Source organism: Malus domestica, chromosome 09, assembly GCF_042453785.1.
Source record: "Malus domestica chromosome 09, GDT2T_hap1".
Taxonomy (NCBI): domain Eukaryota; kingdom Viridiplantae; phylum Streptophyta; class Magnoliopsida; order Rosales; family Rosaceae; genus Malus; species Malus domestica.
In genome coordinates this window covers 4,799,858-4,823,998 of record NC_091669.1, presented here as the reverse complement: position 1 = coordinate 4,823,998, position 24,141 = coordinate 4,799,858, and the positions used below count along the sequence as shown (strand labels likewise).

Genomic DNA, 24,141 nt, shown 5'->3' with positions numbered 1-24,141 from the left:
TCTTGTTTGTTGAGTACTCGAATAATATTCACAAGTGCTCCTGATCATAAAATTCAAGGAGCTGCTTCACATGATTATGCCAGGCAGCAACATTTAATCCATCGACTCAGACCCAGTCAACAACAGTTGCTGCTGGTTGCTCCCACCTAGGGATGAGCAACAGTGGGTGGGAGTCCCACCATTCATCAAGCTGCAGAAACGTATTGCAGTTCAGACAATTAAAGAGAGGAAAAACAAGATGAAAACAAAAAGAATTTGTACTGCTAACGTAGAAAAATGGACTGTCTATACAACTACTGTACAACTAAAAATTGCAGACCAACTCCGCGTATGATGGTCACTCACCAATCCCCTAACATAGTTGCAATCTTCCAAGCACTTCTGAGCACTCAAAATTGCGGCCTTAAGTTTGGGCAACCGTTTCTCCATGACAATTTTCTGTTGCTAAGCGCATGTTAATCTAAAACATAGTCAGGGATATTCCTAAAATGCTTATTAATAAACATCACATATTTGAATGGTTTAATATGTAGAATTAATTTAACATAATAGTTTCTGGCACATTCCCTTATCTCACAATGCTCAAAATGGCGTTCAAGTTTATATTATTTGACCGAGGTTTGCTTATATTATGTTGTGCAAGGACTTGAGGGGCATATGTAACGGTCTCTGTATCGGCGTAAAGCAACTAGCGGGTGAGGGGTAAGGCGATGCAATCATCATGGCTTGTACTTGTAGAGGTGATCAAATTGGTGGTAGTAGTGGCGGAGGGTTGGGAAGCATGAGAATTTAGGAAGACAGTCAAATCATCAATGGGAAGAAAGGCGCAGTGGTCACCATAAAAGTGGTTAGTGTCAAGGTACGTGAAGAACAGTTTTTCCTGCAGTAGAAGCTGCGGCGGCTGTCACTGATCCAGGGAGGCCCGTTCCGATAACAATAATGTCAAAGTTAGTGGGCTTAATTGGACCGTCGTCGTTGAAGAGTTTATTCATAGCTTTTGGGGAAGGGTTGAAGACTCCGTTAAGATTCCTCCCTTTGCAAGGAAGGTCGCAGCTAGAGAGAATGGACCTGCTGATTGCAAATTTGCTTGAAGTTGGACTAACAAGTGTGTCTTAGAACACTAATACTCATCATACAAACCCAACCAACTACAAAAATTTCATAAAAAATTAAAACTCCATGTTAAATTGTTAATAGTATTTGCGGAAATAAGCATAAAATTTTACATTTGGGTACTGATTAAGTTAAAATCATAGCCTACTGCTATTATTATGGTGATTTATTTCACCAGTGGAGAATGATTTTGTGAAAACAATCCAAAACCCAAAACCCTAGTCACAAAATTATTCTCCAAAACCCTAACCCTAATTTTTTTTTTTTTTCCCCGCAATCATTACCCTGCTACTCGGTCGAAATATGAGTTGAAATAGATCAAACTCGATGGAAACAGGAAAGGTATGTGATACGGCTCGCCGCACTCGAAGAAGATGACTTAATTCAGGGACGTCGTCGTTCCGTACAGCTATTTGCCTCCTTCTGATGAAACGGTTCATTTTTAACAGGTTTTCTCTAAGGGGACCACATAGTAAAAGCTTGGCCGACCCACTTCTGTTTTTCCTCTCTCGGCAAATAATACCCATAACCTTTTTCATCCATGGGTAATATTCAATAATAATTGATATATATAAAAAATTTATTTCTGAATCCATGCGGCTCTCTTATTCTGAAATTTTGAGTTTCAACAATAATCATTGTATTTAACTAATATTTGAATCGTATTATATTACCGTACTTGTAGCTGTCTATGAACGACACATTCTCGTTAGGGAAGAAAGAGGGAAAAGTAGAGAGAAAATGGGAAAAGCAGATAAAACTTAAACATTCAATATTTCACATGGTTCTCAAAAGAGAAGGAAGATACTATATACGTAGAAGTTCAGGAAACCACAACTCAGAAAACCTAAATGGGCTTATTATACTTAAACGGGTTACGCCCAATAAGATAGGAACCCAACAGAAATCAGGATAGGTGGTAGGTTGGGATCATGGTGCTGAACCTGCTGGTGGAGAATCTGGATGGGTGACTTCTTTATTATCACCTAGTTGCCCATTCTTTGAAGTTTTGGAGTTGGAGGACTTAGATGAAGTTTTTTCAGCAGCAAGGGGCAACCCTGGAAGTCCTGGGAGGCCTGGGAGACCTGGGAGACCTGGGAGTCCTGGGAGACCTGGGAGTCCTGGGAGTCCTGGGAGATCGATTGGGAGACCTAGGAGATCAGATTGGTTGAGAGAGGGATCAGGCATTTTGGGGTCCACCTGAGAAGAGGATGGGAATGCCATCTCTGAGAACTTCTGGGAATTTAATTTCTTGGAATTCTGAATGCTGGGTTTCTGGTTGCATAAGCTGGGTTGCTTGAGAGGCTTGAAGGTGAAGAAACCAGCAGAGAATATGTAAGTCCCTTGTTTTGTTGCCTTGAGGTGTAGGGAAGATGAGGTGGCTGATGAGGCCACAGCACAGTAGGGTTCACTGCTGCGGATTAGTTTCACGGAGCATCCTTCAATTTTCTTGACATCTTTGCTCACTGAGAAGGGCAGATGTACTTTAAATTGCCCATGGCTGTTTGTTTTCACTTGTGCGTTGAAACTTGGTTTTGTTGAAGTCCCATCTATGCATTCCACACCAACAGAAGCCCCTGCACAAAAACCCCCACAAGATTATTGATGGATAATGCATCCATATCATGTCAGGAAGTTTTGTTGACTGACAATAAAATGACAAGTTACGATGACATAACTTCCAACGTTTTGTTGTCTGTTGGAAAGAAATCGTGATTGAAAGCAGAATCCTACCGTCAAGGAATTAGTTTAAGTGAGTTTTTTTTGCTGTTGATTTGTGTTAATTAATTTTTCGTAGTTGTATGGTTGACTCGTAGGAAATACCTGTATAAAGGTTTTCAGTCATTTAGATTTTACATTTTCTCCATTTGTACACTTTTGTTTATTTCCTTCTTTTAATTTTTCTCTGATTTATTCAAATTTAATGATTAAAATATAAACATGAGTGTGTATAGAAGAAGAGAAGGGGTGTATGGAAATTATTGAACTGGCTACAATAGAAAAATAAAATTGATGAAGAACTTGTTGAAAATTTGAGATGAATTTACCTGAAATGAAATGGCTGGTATTTGAGAAATCCTCTTGGAAACATGTGTCACAGTAGACAGTTCCCACAACTACTGCAGAAGGCTGAATCTCCTCATAGATAGCCTCTGAAGGAGTATGAAATGTAAGAGTAGTGACCAGAAAGATGACTGTAAGAAACCAGGACATTGTTTTACAACCTATCTACTTCCCCTCTAAGAAGCTCTGCTATTATTGACTCTAAGAATGTGTTCATACAGGTTGCCTTTTATATCAATTGCCGAGGCCTAATATAAATATTCTCTGTAGGATTATACAATTTTTTTAGATATAAAAAGGACACTGATTGGTTATTTTACACGTACACAACAAAATTAGCTCAACAAATTAATTGTGATTGAAAGACAAATTGGAATGACTATTTTGGAATATTATAACCTGGGGTCCATGATGTAGAAAAGACCAAGGGTCTCGAAAAGATAAGGGGTAGTAACTTGAGAATCATTCACCCAGAGGGGACGGAATCACTTACGTCTCTATGGGGATAGAACTTGGGAATCACTCGACCAGGGGCAACGAATTCACTCACGTCGCTAATCGTGGATTCACTCGATACGACCAAGTCTCACATTTGATTTTAAGGAGAAGAAAACTCACTCTCTTCTTAGAATAACTTTGATTCACTACTTTAAGGATACATATGGGGCCCTTTAAATAGGGAAATTACAAAGCATTGGTATACTAAATATTTAAGAGTAGGATAGTTACTAGGCAATTCAATTAAAAGGGAGGGTCACAAAGGTTTTGGGAGATGAGAAGCCACGAAAACCTTAAATATATTTGTTCTCCATGCACTGCATCATTTTCCTCTTCTCGAACAAAAACTCGTCCTCGAGTTTCCTTTGATTTTGTTTTCCTCGATCTTTTGGATACCTTTCAATTTTTTTCCACAACAGCCACAATAGCAAAAGCAAATCCAGAGCAGCCAAGTTGTTCTGTCACACAAAATATTCCTTTGAACTCCGCTTCCATGTTATTCCAAAGCAAGTACACCTTAGTTCCTCTTTATGAAGCTACATGTAAAATGTTTCCGCCATTGTACTCATATTATGTGGATAACCCCAATCCACAAAGCCTTCATCTCCTAGCAGCAGATAAACTCCTTGATGAGCCACATCAACAGTAAACTCATCGTCATCAACATATTTGTCATAAATTGGCGGAGAATTTCAATTGACAAAACTAATCTCTTCAACGATGTGATCTTGAAACGGATTGATAATCATAGCCATGATCTTTAACTGCAGCGAAAAACCTACTATGATGCCACTTGACGTAGAAAAGACCAAGGGTCTCGAAAAGACAAGGGGTAACTGGAAATCACTTAACCAATGGCAATGGATTCACTCGACTTCTCTATGGGTAGAACCTGGGAATCACTCGACTAGGGGCAACATAATTACTCATGTCGCTAACCGTGGATTCACTCGACACGACCAAGTCTCACACTTGATTTTAAGGAATGAGAAAACTCACTCTCTTCTTGGATTAGTTTTAATTCACTAATTGACTACCTTAAAGATACATTTGGAGCCCCTTAAATAGGGAGATTACAAAGCATTGGTAGATTAAATATTTAATAATAGGATCGTTACTAGGCAGGCAACTCATAAAAGAGAAGGTGACAGAAGTTTTGGAAGATGAGAAACCACGAAGCCTTAAATGTGTTTGTTCTCCATGCATTGCATCATTTTCTTCTTCTCGATACGACCAAGTCTCACACTGGATTTTAAGGAAGGAGAAAACTCTCTCTCTTCTTGGATTATTTTTAATTCACTAATTGACTACCTTAAAGATACATTTGGAGCCCTTTAAATAGGGAAATTACAAAGCATTGGTATACAAAATATTTAATAGTAGGATAGTTACTAGGCAATTCAATCAAAAGATAAGGTCACAAAGGTTTTGAGAGATGACAAGTCACTAAAGCCTTAAATATATTTGTTCCCCATGCACTGCATGATTCTACTCTTCTCGAAAAAAACTCGTCCTCGAGTTTGTATCTTTTTAATCTTAATTTGAATTTAGGTTTTCGACCTTCCCAACGATATGCCATCGGTTGTAATGTCCCCAAAACTTGATCTTTAACAATGTGCTGGAGAATTAAAAAGCAAATTTGAACAGCTCCTTCATCACTTGGCCGTGACCACAATTTTACATGCCCGTAGCTTATTGATGAACTTAACATTGGACTATCAATCTTCTCATCTTGAAAAAATCCAAATCCTTCATATTCTGAACTTTCCAAGCTGCAAATATCTATCAAAGCATGTTCTTCAATATTCACTTCAACGTTAGCACCTGTTTGGATAGGAATCATCAAAACACCATCCTCCGAATACTCATCATATAGTGGAGGTAAATTCCAATCAATTCTTTGTGAATAAAACAGATCTTCCTCGATAAATATCATACTAGAGTGGTTTTCATATACCTGATTATTATTCATTGGAACAAGATGCTGGTATATCTCTTCGTTGAAAACGAAACTGCGCCTTGCAGATTTTGCACAAAACATACACCTTACACTATTTGCTAGCAAATTGCTGCAAAAAAAATTTTGATTGAGGCACTGTCTGTTCTGTTAGAAAGTGGACTCGCAGACCTTTCCAATTATAGGTAACCTTTTGGGTGATTAGGACAAAGAGAACTGAAATTTGAAGAGAAGTGTAGAATCAACAACATGATTTTTTTTTTCCTTTTAACTCCATAGCAGAAAACCTGCACTGATGCTAGGGATGGCAACGGTTCAATTTGGGGACGGAAATCTTATATCTATTCCATAACCATGATAATTAACCATATCCATAACTGCAAAATAACTATCGGGAATTATCCATAACCATACCCACCGGGTAACGGATTTCCTATCAATTAATGGTTATATCCATCTTCGTCAACAACAAAAAATTATATTCATCCAATTGGCGCACAATAATTTAGTGAATACTAATTTTGTCATTAAATAGCCACGTTTAATAATAAATAAATAAAACATAAATGTGGATGCAAATTTCCACCTTTTTCTTATTGGACAAAATTGCACCTACAAAACAATTAACACCTTAGGTCAAGGCCAAGGGCCTCACACGCCCACGATGAATGGGGGGGGCTTTGGCCGAAGAACCTCCGATACCAAAGTTAGAATTTAGAGAGAAAAGTATTTGGAGAGTTTTTGGGAGTTTTGCAAGAGTGTGGAACCCCTTTTTTAGAAAAAAAATAGGGTCATATATATAGGGAATGGTGGTGGCCGGCCCTTAAAGGTTTTTTGTGTGAAAATGGGTGATTTAATTGGTGATTAATGGATTAATTAGGAATTAATCCATTAATTAGCCAATTAATCTCCATTTATATGGAATAATTTGTAGGTTATGAAGTAATTACCTATGATGAGGATGGATGAGATAATTTGGAATTGGTTACCCTTTTTGGACACTCTTGGCTTGATTAAAGAATGATTGTCCACTGCTTGCGCGTAGGATAACCGGTGTGTCTCAGGGGTAACTTTGTCCTTTTTACCAAAAATCCACGTGTTGCCTTGTGATAATTTTTTGCTCCACAAATGCCCCCACACCTGTTGGGCTACTCGTAAGAAAGGGCAGCAGGTGTAAAGATCTTTTTGCTCTAGGAAACTTAGAACCGCTTCCTGTTTTGATGTAGAATCCCTCTTTAATATGAAATTAGATCATTCTAGGAAAGGGAAATAAATTTCTCTCAAAACCTATTTAAGTCCACCTTAAGTGGGTTATTAAATCAACTTTGGAGAGTGATTTATTCTACCTTACAAGAGAGAGAGAGAGTTTAGAGGATATTTGTTCCCCCTCATTTAGCAATCTTCTACATCTTGCCCATGCAAATGACCGTCTTTTGTTGCTTTCTTCGTCTTCTCTATGCCGCACCAATGTAATAAAAACTTAATTTCTTCTTGTCTTCTTCTTGGGTGGTGCTGCCACAGGGCAGTAATCAGGGTGGTACGACACATCAGCTGGCAGGGGCCAAGAGTCGGCTTAGCATGAGCCAAGGAGGTGATGTGGCAGGGGCCATTGCTTGAGCAACTCGGCTGGATTGAAGCCAATGATTGGTTCGACATGGGCCGAGGAAGTGGCGTGGAATAGGCAATTGTTTGGGCTGCCTGCTAAATATGAGGAAACTGCTTAAGTTTGATTTTTCAACTGCCATAGATGGAGCAGTCAAGGATAAAGCTGCCAAGATCAGAGTTTCTGAAAATGAAGTGTCGGATGAGCGAACTATTAAGTGTAAAAGTGGCTGCTGCCCCCTAACCATTTGTTGCTTAGTTGATCTTCAAGCATTTGATCTTTTAAACTATGCAGCCTTCTCGCACTGGAGAGCTTACCCAAATGGCTGTCAGGGATTTAGTTTACCCTATCGCATTAGAGAGCAATTAGTTTACCCTCTTGCACTGGAGAGCAATTAGTTTATCCTCTCGCACAGGAAAGCAAACATATATGAATGTCAAGGAATTGGTTTACCCTCTCACACTGGAGAGCAATTAGTTTATCCTCTCGCACTGGAGAGCAAACCCATACGAGTGTCAAGGAATTGGTTTACCTTCTCGCACTGGAGAGCAATTAGTTTATCTTCTTGCATTGGAGAGCAAACCCATATGGGTGTCGGGGAATTGGTTTACCCTCTCGCACTGGAGAGCAATTAGTTTATCCTTTCGCACTGGAAATCATGGAAGTCGTTGTCGTGAGTGCAGCTGAGGAAAGCTGGACTGCTAGACAACTGAAATAATCTTCAGACTGCGAGGTCTTGTTTGGTGAACTGTTTGTGGAACCCACGTTAAGGTGTAAACGCAATGAGCTGCTCTCTGAATTATTGCGCCATCATTAGGTGTTTCATCTTGTGCCCTTTTGAGGCTTTGGTTGGCGCGAGAAATTGCGCAATCGCTTGGTCAGGAGCCTTTCTACTTCTTCCTGAATTTTCCTTTGTTGGGGTGGCAGAGCTCTTGATTGCCCCTGATCGTGATGTGATAGTCTAAGCTGTTCTTCCATATGTTCGGCTTGTCTATGCCGCGGCTACGGTGGGTGTGGTATATTCCTAGCAGGCGAGTGTGTAACTCACAGGCTACTGGTTGAACTTGAGCCGGATTGAGTGACTGCTTCTTTCCGTCTGCTGTGTTGTCTGCTCCGATATGATGTGGATGATATTCTTTACGGGCCTAGCTGCGAATGAATGCATTGCCTGGAAGGCTGCTCATGTTGATTATCTAAGTGTAGCCCCAATCGTGAGTGTATACTTATCCTCAGGCCTAGTCGAGAGTGCACGCTCCTCCGTGCTATAAGATGGAAGTATATGCTATCTTGGGGGCCTAATCAGAAATGTACACTACCCGAACGCTCGGCTCGTGGCTGGTCGAGTAGCTGCTTACCGGGATGCTGCTGGAAAGATTCGTCTACCCTTGTCCTACTTAGGGATACCTTGTCCAAGGCACGTTAGATCTCGGTGCATTGCAAAAGTTGATTCATCAAGGTCGTCTGTTGTGCAAGGGAGCTCGTCAACTTTATGACTTGTCGAGACAAGTGTTGTTCGCCATTTAGATTGGAAGAGCTTAGAAAGAATGTGCCTCATTAAGCAGTGGAAGTATGGAACACTCTAGGCATGAGATTTGAGTTGGGAAATGTCAAATCTGTGGAGAAATATGGTAAAAATGCCCCCGGCTTGATGGTTGCTCTGGATGGTCGAGATATTCTCGAGCCGACTTGGGCTGCTTGGGAAATCATGGGAGCAGGCAGGGTTATGGGAGCAAGCAGAGCTGCGAGAGCAGGTTGGGCCACGAGAATGAGATGCTCAAAGGGAGCAGGCTGTGCCACGAGAATGGGCTGCTTAGATAGAGCATGTTGTGCCACAGGAGTAGGCTACTCGGCGGGAGCAGGCTCGGCCATGGGGGCAGGCTGGGCCACGTGAGTAGGCTGCTCGGCGTGTGGCGTATGTGGGTGCGAGGCTAGGGCTCGGCTTGGCAACACATTGGGCTTGAAGTGACATGTATTGGGATTGCTTTAATGGCACGACTCAGGCCGTGGTAATGGTGCCATAGACCTCGCCGCGGTAATGGTGCCATGGACCTCACCGCGAGTGGCTACCGAGGCAGCCACCACGGTGGTTCCCATGGAGGAAACTTGTGGTTGTGGTGCTGCTCCACTTATTGTCACATTTAGCCTCGTGAATCGCCGTGGTCCCATCTCTTAAATGTTGAAATTTTCATTTGTTGAATTTTTTAAATTTCTAGCCATTGTACTTCTCTTTTACGTTTTATCAAAGAATTTTTGCAAATAAAAAATTCTAATAATAAGAACGTACGAAAAATCTACAAATGGACAAGAAAATAGAAAACCTTGGATGCGAGAGTCTTCTACGAGTGTGGTACTCATCTCTCAATGAAAACACCAATTTATGAATGCAAATTTCCGCCTTCTTCTTCTTGGACAAAATTGCACCTGACAAAATTGAACCTACAAAACAATTAACACCTTAGGTCAAGGCCAAGAGCCTCACCCGCCCACAATGAATGGGAGGCTTTGGCCGAAGAACCTCCGATGCCAAAGTTAGAATTTAGAGATAAAAGTTTTTGGAGAGTTTTTGGGAGTTTTGCAAGAGTGTGGAACCCTTTTTTTAGAAAAAATAGGGTCATATATATAGGGAATGGAGGTGGCCGGGCCTTAGAGGTTTTAGGTGTGAAAATGGGTGATTTAATTGGTGATTAATGGATTAATTAGGAATTAATCCATTAATTAGCCAATTAATCTCTATGTATATGGAATAATTTGTAGGTTATGAAGTAATTACCTAAGATGAGGATGGATGAGATAATTTGGAATTGGTTACCTTTTTTGGACACTCTTGGCTTGATTAAAGAATGACTGTCCACTGCTCAGGCGTAGGAGAACCGGTGTGTCTCAGGAGTAACTTTGTCCTTTTTACCAAAAATCCATGTGTTGCCCTATGATTATTTTTGGCTCCACAATAACAATAAATGAATTTTGTAATACATTATGCGGCGAATAATATACTAAATACATTATGCAGCGAATAATGAATATGGTAATGATGGTATAGCTTCACTCAAATACAATATATATATATATATATTACATAAACCAAATAATATTATATATTATTCGGTTCGGATTCGGATTTGGGGACGGATATGGATTGGGGACCCTTATAATCATATACAAAACCATAACCGATTAAAGTTCACGTTTTTTCCCCATTTCCATAATATACCCAAATTTTCATACCCAAATCCTCTCTCAGGCGGTTATACACGGTTATCGAGTTTAACGGTTTGAATTGCCATCTCTATTTGATGCCACTTGATGCAGAAAAAACCATGGGTCTCGAAAAGACAAGGGGTAGTAACCTGGGAATCGCTCAACTAGGGGGGACGGAATCACTCACGTCTCTACAGGGATAGAACCTGGGAATCACTCGACCAGGGGCAACGGATTCACTCACGTCACTAATCGTGGATTCACTCGACACAACCAAATCTCACACTTGATTTTGAGGAGAAAGCCCACTCTCTTCTTAGATTAACTTTAATTCACTAATTTCACCACTTTAAGGATACATATGGAGCCCTTTAAATAGGGAAATTACAAACATTGGTATACTAAATATTTAAGAGTAGGATAGTTACTAGGCAATTCAATTAAAAGAAAGGTCACAAAGGCTTTAAGAGATAAGAAGTCACTAAAACCTTAAATATATTTGTTCCCCATGTACTGCATCAGTCCATGAAGCTTCGTTTTTACACTAATGGAAAAACCAGTCAACTGCAAACCAGAAGAAGTGAACGTAGATAAGTTTCATTCCCTACCACCAAACCAGACAAGAAAAAAAAAAGGTATGGGATGGTGGGCAAGTAGATTGAGGTTGTTTCTTTGTTGCTGTAAAAGTCCCAAAGAGAATAATTGGGTCCCTGTTAGATGTGAAACTTGAAAATAAAGATTTGAAATCTTGTTTTTTAATTAATTGCATTATGACACTTGATGTATCAAGTTCGACACATTTGATGTACCACTTTACACACGAGATATGTAGAGTGGCTACAAATTTCATGAGTCTGAAGTTGTACACAATCAGCAACAATAGATTGTTGCATGTATTTATTCGTGTTTTCTCTTCACACATAAAAAATTGATGCATAGGAGCCTAGTTTATTGGCTATGACATTCCTGTGAGATTCTGCCGTGTAACCGAGGATATCTATCACGTACACACAAATGATGAGCTCCAATTATACTGACTAAAAACATATAAATATATACAACCGGGAATATCTTAATTATAACTCTTAAACTTGATAAAAGTTGTATATACAAAAAGATTTATTTGCGGTTGTCTCGCATAACATAAATACGTGTGAAAACTAAAACTTACAATAAAAAATGGCTACTTTCTATGGTGTCAGAATATGGTATGAGAAATGCTAAGGAGACACTCTTAAAGTGGAACTCTTCATATACTCTATATTACCTTACAGTTTACAGTCAATTATGGTGCTAACATTATAAAATATTATGTCAAAAACATGAAGTGACAAACAGAGAATCCATAGAGAGTCTCTTTAGCATTTCTCATATGGTACTTGCAGGGAATAAATAAAGATCTTATCAAGACATAATAATGTGACAGTAATAAGGGGCTTTATTTGTATGCATGACATCCAAATCTCGTTGATATCGGGAACACGGTCTAATACACCATATGATATAAATAGTTGGAAATTTTTTTTTTTTTTTTTTTTTACAAGTTTCCAACCAATTGTATTATTATACTTGGTGTACCAAACAGTGTTCTCAACACACTAAAAAATCTGTCTTTTCCTACCCACAATCTGTTTGTTTTGTTCTTAATTCAATTTCCTGTTTTGTGACGAAACCTAGGTTTATCTACGACAACCACAACCCTCTCTGTCCGCACTGCAATCTTGTGATGAAATGTTTTCCTTTTATGGTGAAAATGAGTAGCTATCTCATCTGCTTACAGATTAATCGGTATACGATAATTCATAATAATTATTGAAACAAAGATGGGATGGTTTTGTCCAATTCCCTGTCATTCGCAAAAGACATGTCATGTCTTCTCATCACGGGCGAGTTTAGGGCTGCTGTGTGGGGGAGGTAGCCGCCTACCGAGAATAAGAAAAGATAACTGTTACTAACATTTTAAAATAATTATCATGACCCCTCATAGATAACTTCCAGACCGACATGCATAAAAAACTGTTTGCAAGTGCTGATAACAACTCTGAAAAATATTAGACACATAATTCATGAGGAGAATTTTAGGGTTTTGGGTGACTTTCGGTGCGCCTAAGCATCAATGTAGTAGATGAAAGTATAAAATTTTGTTTCTCTATATCTCACCCGTTCATCAATGCAATGAGATAATATAAATTTTCACGGAATTTCTAATCACTTTAAATGTAATAGTGTAAAGCAGCACTTTTCATCCGTACAATAAGCATGAGATGTTTTTTCATCACATAGAGTTGTCAATTTCTAGAACAAGAAGACAATTGGACTAAAGTGGTATTAAGCCAAGCAGAAGCTTTTCCTTTCATTCAATAAGGTACCGTTTAGTACACAGACTGGACGAAACAGGACGGAACGGAGGTTCCATGCTACATTTGGTGTATGTTCAAGCTGAAATGGAACGAAAGATTAAATGACAATCGTACCCATCCACTCCGACGAGTTCGACCTTACCTGAGCCACCGCCTACGAGTTCAACGTCATCCCTCACATCTTCCACCTAATCCTCGCTGTCCCATCCCTCGAGCGACGGCATCAGCCACTTCCTTTCATCGGCTTTCCCCGGTACCCTTCTGTTCTTCATGTTTGTTTCCCCAGAAAATTTCCTCTCTTTGGCTTTCTCAAGAATGCTTTATCTGATCTGGATTTTCTTCATTTTGCTGTTTTTCTTCTTTGAATATAGAAATCAAACATAGAGAAAATTTCTTTTTGTTGGGTTTTTGTCACTCAGTTTCCCAAAAAATTTGAAGTGCGATCAAATAAGCTTGATTTCCTGGAAAAACAAGAGAACTTAGTTTTTGAGTTGATTTGTTGAGGTAAATTTTGATTTTTAATGAATATTTTATGCTAATTGTGCAGAAATTGAGAGATCTCTGGAATTTTGATTAATTTTGTTTAATTTTCGAAGTGAAATTAATGAAAAAGAGAAGGGTATTGTTGTCCAAAAAGTTATAATTTTGTGTTCCATGGGCTAAAAATAATTATTTCCTTCTCTTCATTGATGATTTTTCAAGGAAAACCTGGGTGTATTTCTTGAAGCAGAAATCAGAAGTCTTTGGAGCATTCAAGAAGTTCAAAGCCGTTGTAGAAAAGTAGAGTGGTTGCAAGATCAAAGCCATGAGATCTGATCGAGAAGGAGAATTCACTTCGAATGAATTTCAAGAGTTTTGTGAAGCAAATGGAATTCGTTGACCTTTGATAGTTCCAAGATCCCCTCAACAAAATAGTGTGGCGGAAAGAAAAGATCGAACTATCCCTCGACATGGCTCGAAGCACGCTCAAAAGCTAGAGATTGCCTAAGGAATTGTGGGCAGAAGCTGTAACATATGTTGTCTACCTATCCAATCGGTCTCCAACAAAGAGTGTGTAGGGAAGGACTCCGCAAGAAGCATGGAGTGGAAGAAAGCCAGGTATCTTTCATCTAACAGTTTTTGGAAGCATAGCCCATGTACATGTACCAGACAAGAGGAGCACCAAACTTGACGACAAAAGTGAGAAGTTCATCTTCATCAACTATGACACAAATTCAAAAGGCTATAAACTGTATACTTCGAACAATGGGAAGACGGTGATTAGTCGAGAAGTGACGTTCAATAAAGAAAGAGAATGGGATTTTGGCTTGCATGCAGGTGATCTTCACTTCTTTCCTCAATTTGAAGAAGATAATGAACAAACAATAATGGAGCAAGCAAGAGAAGATCAACAAGAATCCACTACTCTACCTGCTTCACCAACATCAACCAATCATGGCAATTTACCAGCATCAGCATCGTCAAGTGGGAGTCTAAATGAAACAGAAGTACCACACACAAGAAGTCTACAAGATCTCTATGAGGTGGCTAAAAGACTTGATAATCCTACATTTTTCTGTCTCTTTGCTGATTGTGAACTAGTCAACTTCTAAGAAGCAGTGCAGGATACTAAATGGAGGAAAGCAATGGATGAAGAAATCAAAGCAATTCAAAAAAATGATACATGGGAACTCACTATTCTTCCGAAATGACATAAAGCCATCGGAGTCAAGTGGGTGTACAAAACAAAGAAAAATGCCAATGGAGAGGTCGAAAGACACAAGGCGAGACTAGTGGCGAAATGTTATAGTCAAACAGCCAGAATCGATTATAATGAAGTATTTACACCCGTTGCTCATTAGGAAACGATACAATTACTAATTTCTTTGGCAGCTCAAAACAAATGGAAGATTCAACAAATGGTTGTGAAGTCCGCTTTCCTAAATGGAGTCCTTGAAGAAGAAGTCTACATTCAGCAACCATCAGGTTATGAAATCAAAGGGCATGAAGACAAAGTTCTGAAGTTGAAGAAAGTCCTCTATGGGTTAAAATAAATGCCACGAGCATGGAATAGTCACATCGACAAGTACTTTCAGGAGAACAACTTCATCAAGTGCCCTCATGAACATGCTCTCAAAGTCAAAGATGGAGACATTTTGATTGTGTGCTTATATGTGGATGATCTAATCTTCACCGTGAGTAATCCAAGTATGTTTGAAGAGTTCAAGAGAGTGATGACCAAAGAATTCGAGATAACCGACATCGGGCTGATGACATACTACCTAGGCATTGAAGTTAAGCAAAACGAAGAAGGCATTTTCATCTCCCAAGAAAGCTACAAAATGAGGTATTGAAAAAGTTCAAAATGGAAGACTGCAAGCCCATAAGCACGCCAATGAAGTGCGGAGTCAAACTAACCAAGCATGACAAAGGAGAAAGCGTAGATCCAACATTTTTCAAAAGTCTAGTTAGAAGCTTGCACTATTTGGCTTGCACAAGACCAGATATTCTCTATGTCGTCAGATTAGTTAGTCGATACATGGAGAATCCCATAAGTACACATTTGAAGACCGCCAAAAGAATTCTTTGATACCTTAAAGGTACTATTAACTTTGGCTTGTTCTATTCAAGCTCTAATAACTACAAGCTTGTTGGATATAGCGACAGTGATTCGGCAGGAGATTCCGACGATAGAAAAAACATTACTGGATTTGTGTTCTTCATGGGAGACACTGCATTCACATGGATGTTGAAGAAGCAACCAATTGTCACACTGTCTGCCTGTGAAGTTGAATATATAGCTGCTACCGCATGTATCTGTCATGCAATTTGGCTGAGAAACGTGCTGAAAGAATTAAGCAGGCCACAAGAAGAGCCAACAGAGATCAATGTCGACAACAAGTCTGTAATAGCTCTAGCAAAGAATCTGGTGTTCCATGACAGGAGCAAGCACATAGATACTCGTTATCACTACATAAGAGAGTGCATTGCAAGAAAGGATGTGCAAGTGGAATCCGTGAAGTCTCAAGACCAAGTCGCTGACATATTCATCAAGCCACTCAAACAAGAAGACTTTGTTAGACTGAGGAACTCAATCGGCGTCACAAGACAAGATTAAGGGAGGATGTTAAAAGGTAATCTTGTCTTTGGCCCAAGACAAGTGATCTAACCCAAAGCAAATGTGTGCAAATGCTAGCAATCTATGTCGATAATATAGCTGGAAAATTTCAGCAATTTCAAATGGTTATCACCTAAAATATCCAAGTTAAAGAAAGATCTAGAGGCGGCAAATCATGTGGTCATTGCTGCAATGCTCAAGTCGGTGGTAACAAGGATAGTCGGGGAACACCACCTTTAAATAGGTGTGTGGTGTTGTGTAACAAAGAAGCAAGAAGAAGTGAGAGTCAGTAAGAAAGCAAGAAGCGAGAAAAAGAGTGAAGAAGTGTAAGAGTGTTTGAGTGTTTCCTCTTGTACTAAGTTTGTGTGAGAATAAAAATTTTGTGTAATACTCTGAGTGTTCTTTCTTTTTTCTTGGCTATCAATTCCGCTGCGTTACATTCTTCTTTATGAGATAAACATCTCCAAAGTAGTGAAGTCTTTTTAAGCCCCAACACAAACCTGTGGAATTGCTGGAATCATGTAGAGGCTATTATCAGGACTTTGGTCAAAAGCAGAAACTTCTCTTTCAATAAGATGTTTTTCACTATTTGAAAGATCCATGACTACTGTGCATGCAGGAATAATTGTGCTTGATGCATACTCCCGTGCGGCTAATGGCTGCTGATTCCAGAAGGCAGCAGCATCCTACCATGTACCAAGACAAAAATAACATTAGAAAATATTCCCGACAGAAGACAAAGAGATGGATAAGCATTATCCTAGCTGCCTCTATTGAAATATTCTACCATATGATACGAATAACAAATGAAAACTATGCAATTGGTGATATCATTTGCATAAGTTCCAGGGAAATTGAAGTCTCCTGGTGAGTTAACCCCAGACCTATAACCATAAATAGGGTCTTTGGGCATCTAAAGAGGAGACCGTGGATTTCATTTAAAAAAAAAAAAGAGTCCATCTACTCGTTGGGCTGCTAGAAAAATTTGTCTTGAATTTTATATTATATATATGAACTTTTGCCTGGAACTTAAAGAAAAGGAGCCGACACTTCATGGAATGACCAGACATGGCTTATACAATGCCAGTATATGAAGTGACTAGTAAATTTATAAGCACTATTGAAGCTGAGATCCTTACCATGTTAACTTTTAGTAATGTGGTATATATGATTTCAAGTTCTGATCTGCGGTAATCAAATTCTTCAATCTTCTTCCACTTCTTTTTCAAAGAATCTTCAGCTTCTTTCCTTTCCGCACATAATTTATTTAAGCGTTGTATTTCAGACATCAGTGTATTCAAGCTAGCCCTCAAGCCAGCAACTTCTCTTTCCTTAGCCCAAACCTCCATCTACACAAAGCAAATGGAAGACTGTAAAAAATCAGATGAGAACACAGTGCAGGCTAAAAGTAACCTAGTATACAGTATACAACTATGGAAACGATCAAAAGACTGAAACTAATCAAACCTGTCACCCATGGTGCTATTTCCACCCAAACTATTGGTAGTTAATACTTTTAATATGCAAGGAAGATTTACCTCAAGTTGCCTAAGACTGCCCACATTTTGTGATGTTCCTGAAGAAATTACATCACTATTGCCATGCAAGCGTTTTATAAGTTTTTGACATAGATCCCTCGCTTCTGCAGCTTTGTTCAGTGCATCTTCAGTAGCCAAAAATTGCTGAACAAGTGCTTTCTGTGAACAATATATTCCAAATAACAAGTTAAACTCTTGCAACGAAACAAAAGCAGAAAATGTAGGGGTAAAATGGAACCGAGCAATTATTTCATTTAAACAGTATGGTCCTTTATGGAATTAGGGTTTAGACCAACTATTATACTTTGTATGGGGATAAATCATTTAGATCAACTATTATACTTTGTATGGGGATAAATCATTTAAAGTTACTGATGACATGCATACTTGGCGACAATGATATCAACACATACAAATGACATATCCTCCAACTTTTCTTCAAGAGAAATAATATCCCTACCACTCGTTGTCTGTTGGAAAGAAATCGTGATTGAATGCAGAGTCTTACCGCCAAGGAGTTAGGCGAGATTTTTTTGAAATTGATTTGTTATATACTTTTCGTAGTTGTATAGTTGACTCATATATAGGAAATACTTACATATAGGTTTTCAGTCATTTTCTTGGATTTTACTTTCTTTTTTTTCATTTTGTACCCTTTTTATTCCTTTCTTTTGATTTTCTTTGATTCATTTGAATTTAAAGATTACAAAATAAACATGAGTGTATGGAGGAGAAGGTGTACGGAAATCATTGAACGGACGTCTATTTTATAGTCAGACTACAATATAAAAATAAATTTGATGAAGAACTTGTTGAAATTTTGAGATGAATTTACCTGAAATGAAATGGCTGGTATGTGAGAAATCCTCTTGGAAACATGTGTCACAGTAGACAGTGCCTACAACAACTGCAGAAGGATCGTTCTTCTCATGGCTAGCCTCTGAAGGAGTATGAAATGTAAGAGCAGTAACAAGAAAGAGAACTGTAAAAAACCAAGACATGGTTTTAGAGCCTATATTCCCCCTCTAAGAAGCTCAGATATTCTTGACTCGAAGAATGAGTTGATACAGGTTGCCTTTTAGTTATATCAAATGCTGAGGCCTTATAACTAATGTAAATATTCTCTGTAGGATTGTACGTACACTTTACATGTACGCAAAATTACTCATCAAATTGATTATATATATTGTGATTGACGGACAAATAAGGAATGACTATTTTCGAATATTATATAGCCTGGGGTCCATCGAGCTTCAGTATATACTCATGTAAAAACCAGAGTCAACTGCAAATCAGAAGAAGTGAATGTAGCTAGGTTTCGTTCCCTACCACCAAACCATACAAGAAAAAAAAGGTAATATTTGTGATGGTGGGCAAGTAGATAAAAAGAGGTCCCCAATTTTTGTGTTCCTGTGTGTTTCGTTGTTGTTTCTTTGTTGGTGTAAGAACGCCAAGGGAATACTTAGGTCCCGGTTAGTTGAGAAACTTGAAAAAAAAACTGATTTTTTTTACCTAACTAATTGTATTATTAGTGTTTTATCTACTTACAGGTTGATCAATAAACACAACCCATAATAATTATTGAATAAAAGAAAGAAGTTTTCATTTTACTAATACTTGTATTGATGTTTTGTGTTCGAAATAGTCAGTGGAATGAAGAGATAGAAAGCATGGGATGCTTTTACTAACAAAAAAAGAGAAGGGATGGTTTTGTCCTATTTCCTGTCATTCACAAAAGACATGTCTTCTCATCACGGGCGAGTTTAAGCCTGCCTTGCGGGGGGGAGCGAGGTTCAAGGACTTTTTCATGTCTCGCCAATTTCCAAATGGTAACGTATGGCATTTTCCCATTCTATATGAGTGAATTTATGCATATTTTAAGATTGTAGGAAGTACCAGACCTACTAGCATAAGAATAAGAAAGAGGATTGTTATTAACACTTTAAAGTAATTATCATGAACTCCTCATAAATAATATCGAGACCTTCATTGGCGAAGCCACAGAGGTTCAAGGAGGTGTGTTCGCACCTTCGGTCGCCGGAGTTCGTTCCCAAAATCCAGGTTTCCACCCCTCTGCTCTGGTGCTGCGGTGCTGCATTTTGGTTTTCTGCAGTGGGGCGTTGCTCCGTTTTAGTTTTTTTTTTTTTTTTAACAAAACCACGTCGCTTTGCACCTGAGAAAAACAAAAAATTTAAATGAAACGAGTCAAACGAAGTTGTTTCGTTACAAAGAGTTCATTATGTTTTTTCATAGAGGCTACCTTTGCTACAGCTCCTGCCTGTTCAAGTATCCTTCCTTTTTCCCCAAACACGTCCTGCAACAGAAGCACACGAGCCAATTAAAATACAACCTAAAACTAGCTAGTAGAATTGGAATCGCTAATATTGTTAAAGTAAAAGGAATTTAAAAAATAAAAAAAAACTATTGAAACTTTGATCTGAAGAAGAAGAAAACAATGGAGGAAGGAAATGTTAGAGAATAATTAACACTAATAACTAGTTAATTAGTTAATTATATGAAAGCAACATGAATTTTTCATGGCAGAAGAGAAGACCATGCACGTTACCTCTGCATTGTTGATTTGTAATTTTCCTATAGTGGTGCAAGCAACCTTTTTCTCCTTGAGTCGTCCGAGCCTACAATTGCAATGTCTAATATTATATCACCCGGCTCCTCAACTTTTATATTTTTTCTGTGTGCCATTGTTATATTTTTCTCTATTTTGCTCACTCGGAATATTATTCGGCAAAGTGCTAATTTTTCACATCTAATGTTTGGTTTGGCCAATATCTACAGAGTCGATCATTATTTTTTGTTTTTAGCATGAGTAGAATTTTCTCCCCTCTTATTCACATCATCTTTCATTTCCTTCTCTCATACATTGTGTTGATGCACAAAATCAGCGAGGACTTTGGTACAACATAAAGTGTCAGGTTTGTGACCTTCGCTTGGTTGCTTCGATCACTAGTGAAGATAAGTACGTAAATGAATAGGGACAGGGAAGCAAACACAAGATGTACGTGGTTCACTCAGATCGGCTACGTCCACGGAGTAGAGGAGTTCTCATTAATTGTGAAGGGTTTACACAAATACATAGGTTCAAGCTCTCATTTTTTGAGTTCTAGTGAATAGTTTAGTACAAAATGACATTAGAGATTATTGTGGGAGAATGATCCCTATTTATAGAAGAAAGTTTCTAGTTTTGTTCTAACATTGACACGTGTCGTGTTGTGATTGGCTTCTGATGTTGACACGTGTCGCGCTGTGATTGGCTTCTGATGTCGACACGTGTCGCATTGTGATTGGTCTCCTGGTTGAAGGGAAGCTCTTCTGGGTCCTTGACGTATAACGTTGACCGGTGCTCAGTAGTTTCGGGATTGGTCAAGTATGGTACAAACAGTGCTCCCCTAAGTTCCCGAGTGAGGGAAGCTCCTCGGTTGGGGACTTGCAAGATCCAAGCCACTGAGTAATCACGAAACTTCTAAGTAAGCTTCAAGTGAAATTGATACATTACCTTGTGCATCTTCATCGGTTAAAGATACCACCCATGGATGAAGGAAAAGTACTTCCAAAGAAGATGCCACATCAACATGCGCGGCCATCTACCACCGGTCAACGTTATACGTCAAGGACCCAGAAGAGCTTCCCTTCAACCAGGAGGCCAATCACAATGCGACATGTGTCGACATCAGAAGCCAATCACAGCGCGACACGTGTCAACATCAGAAGCCAATCACAACACGACACGTGTCAATGTTAGAACAAAACTAGAAACTTTCTTCTATAAATAGGGATCATTCTCCCACAATAATCTCTAATGTCATTTTGTACTAAACTATTCACTAGAACTCAAAAAATGAGAGCTTGAACCTATGTATTTGTGTAAACCCTTCACAATTAATGAGAACTCCTCTACTCCGTGGACGTAGCCAATCTGGGTGAACCACGTACATCTTGTGTTTGCTTCCCTGTCCCTATTCATTTACGTACTTATCTTCACTAGTGATCGAAGCAACCAAGCGAAGGTCACAAACCTGACACTTTCTGTTGTACCAAAGTCCTCGCTGATTTTGTGCATCAACATTTGGCGCCGTCTGTGGGAAAGACACTTACTCCCACTCTCTTCAGCTTTGTTAAGCTGGTTTCCACCGCCCGTACACTTTCTTTTGGCCAAACATCTCTCTCCAACATGGGGAGCGAAAGAAGCCATAGCACACAGAATGACACCCCCATTGGACCTAGTATGAAGCAACGAAAGCAGGAAGGAAATAGAGTTACTCTTCAAGCTAAAGTCGATGAGTTAGAAGCTCAGAACAACAAGATAGTGATGAGGAACGAGGTCCTCCAGGAGCAGTATGAAAAACTTTTCGAGATGCTTCACGAGGCTAGGCATGCTCAAGCACACAAGCTCGTCGCCCCTGCTGAGGTCAACAATCATCTGAATGCCCCCCAACACGGAGGGTCACCAATATCCAACACGGACATCCCTGATAGGGATCGAGCTACACATCAATGTGATAATCAACATGAGACTTCTCTCAACCCAGCTGCTTCAACCCGAAGCAGAAAGAGTAGAGGAAAGCACCTCCTCACAGAAGGAGTGGAAGGATCAAAAGCTGTCTATCGCGATTGTCGAGACTTCCTAAAGCAACGTCGAGAGAATCCCATCCACATAAGCTCGAAGATCAATGACCCAAGAGTTTCTGAAAGACTCGGTCCTTTCCCACGACCCAGGCCAGCAGTTAATCTAGGGAATGGGCAACAAGTCCCAGAAGAACATGAAGGTACAGGGGACTCGGAAATGTTCCGACATACTCACTCTAGGAGTCAGTGTGACGAGTCCAAGGAAAAATCATGCTATCTTGATCAAACTTTCCTACTTCCAAGAGGCGATGGGGACTTACGGAAGAAAACTCCAGTGATGCACGACTCCACTCAGGACCCCCTCGTCCTACAGCTCCTGGAGGAAGTAAACAAGTTGAAGGCTGAACGTCAAGCCGAGATACCTGACTGGAACCAACCCAGGCCTGGCCCCCTCACAAGAAGGATCCTCAACACCCCCCTCCAAGCGAAGACAAAGCAGAAGCTTGACTTACAACTCTATACTGGAAGGGAAGACCCGATTGAACACATTAACCTCTTTGAGTCCACCATGGTATACCGGAGACACACCGATGAAGAACGGTGCCTTCTCTTCCCCTCCACCCTTTCTGGCGGAGCTTTAAACTGTATTGTCGTCTTCTACCCGAGACGGTAGACTCATTTGAAGAGTTGAGGAAGTTGTTTGTCTCTCAACACATCTTCTAGACCGATCGCTTGCATTCCGCAGATGACTTGTACACTATTCACCAGAAGCCGGACGAGTCATTACGAAAGTATGCTGGTCGCTTCAGCCATGAGTATTCCCGCTGCGCTGAGGCAGATGACAAGACCGCCCTCAAGGCCTTCACGGCAGGCTTACGTGACTGTTTCTTCAAGTACATGATCAATGCCAACACTTGGAAGACTTACTCTGAAGTGATGGCACAAGCTTACAACCATGCCTCTGCCGAGGCAAGGACATATCAAGGGAAACCCCCTACAGTCACCCCTTATCAGCAAGTAGGAGTGGAGGCCAGATCCAACCGAATGAAAAGACCTCAACCTTCCAAACGGTAGCAGCACACCCCCCGGCCTCATTTAATGCTTCGCCAAGTCAGCAGACATATCAATCCCAGGGCAAAAGGAAAGATTTCCATCCTCACCAATCTCATTTTAATAAAAAGAATAAGGGGCACTATCACGATAACTCAGTATATCGTCACAATAACACCCATCCCCATGCAGTCAACGCAGTGGGCCAATCGCGTGTCAAGACAGGCCATACCCCGAGGTATGAGACATACACACCTTTGAACGCTACATGCGCGGCCATCTACCCCAGTATAGCTTACCTGATACCAAAGCCAAAGCCAAGACAGCCAAATTACAAGTCCACGAAGAACACGAGCGTGTTTTGCTGCTACCACGAGTATAATGGCCATGACGGCGAGAAATGCATCATCCTCCATGATCATATCGAAGCTTTGGCACGTGAAGGAAAAATTGATCAGTTCCTCCTTCATCCTCCAAGGGATAACCGTAACCAACGCCAGGTGAATGTGATATACTCCATAAGCGGCGGCACACCCATGTCTGAATCTTCCAATAGGGCCATGAAAAACAGTGAACGAACTTTGAGACATGGCCATCAAGTGTTTCACGTGGAAGACATCAGGGGAGGCAAGTATCAAAAACCTAACTGGGATCCAATATGTTTCTACCCTGAGGAAGAAAGAGGTATCATCTACCCTCACAACGACCCGCTGATCGTGGAGGCTCACATAGCAAATTTTGATGTGAAACGAATCCTGATAGACACAGGTGCTTCAGTCAATATCATGTTTGCTGAAGCTTTCAAGGCACTTAATGTAGCTGAACACTTGCTCGATCGCTCGATTTCTCCTCTGATAAGCTTCTCTGGCGATATCGTGCAACCTTTAGGGAGTATACACTTACCCCTCACCATTGGTACAGGCCCCTACACAGCTACTATTACCACTAACTTCCTAGTGGTCAATTGCCCGACGGCATATAATGTCATCTTTGGGCGCACAGGCATCAATGATCTCAAGGCCATGGTATCCACACATATGTTGTTGATGAAGTTTCCAACCCCTTTCGGCAATGGATAC

General features: G+C 39.9%; 1 protein-coding gene and 1 long non-coding RNA gene across 4 annotated transcripts; both read right to left on the bottom strand.

Moving 5' to 3' along the window:
• Window positions 1-450, bottom strand: LOC139187980 (uncharacterized). The gene is made up of 3 exons (XR_011571028.1): window positions 346-450; window positions 180-190; window positions 1-146 (listed from the first exon to the last, which is right to left on the bottom strand). It is a non-coding gene; the product is annotated as an uncharacterized lncRNA (long non-coding RNA).
• A 1,405-nt stretch (window positions 451-1,855) lies between these two features.
• On the bottom strand, window positions 1,856-18,498 carry LOC103400168 (uncharacterized). 3 transcript variants are annotated; one of them, XM_070804976.1, is made up of 3 exons: window positions 3,162-3,539; window positions 2,265-2,690; window positions 1,856-2,225 (listed from the first exon to the last, which is right to left on the bottom strand). In XM_070804976.1, the coding sequence occupies exons 1-3, from the start codon at window positions 3,325-3,327 to the stop codon at window positions 2,044-2,046; spliced, it is 774 nt and encodes a 257-aa protein (XP_070661077.1). In that variant the 5' UTR covers window positions 3,328-3,539; the 3' UTR covers window positions 1,856-2,043. The 3 variants fall into 3 exon arrangements, with proteins under 3 accessions (XP_070661077.1, XP_070661076.1, XP_028963728.2); XM_070804975.1 differs by lacking the exon at window positions 3,162-3,539 and adding an exon at window positions 18,264-18,498 and having other exon boundaries at window positions 1,856-2,690; XM_029107895.2 differs by having other exon boundaries at window positions 1,856-2,690; window positions 3,162-3,576.
• Window positions 18,499-24,141: the final 5,643 nt, after the last annotated feature.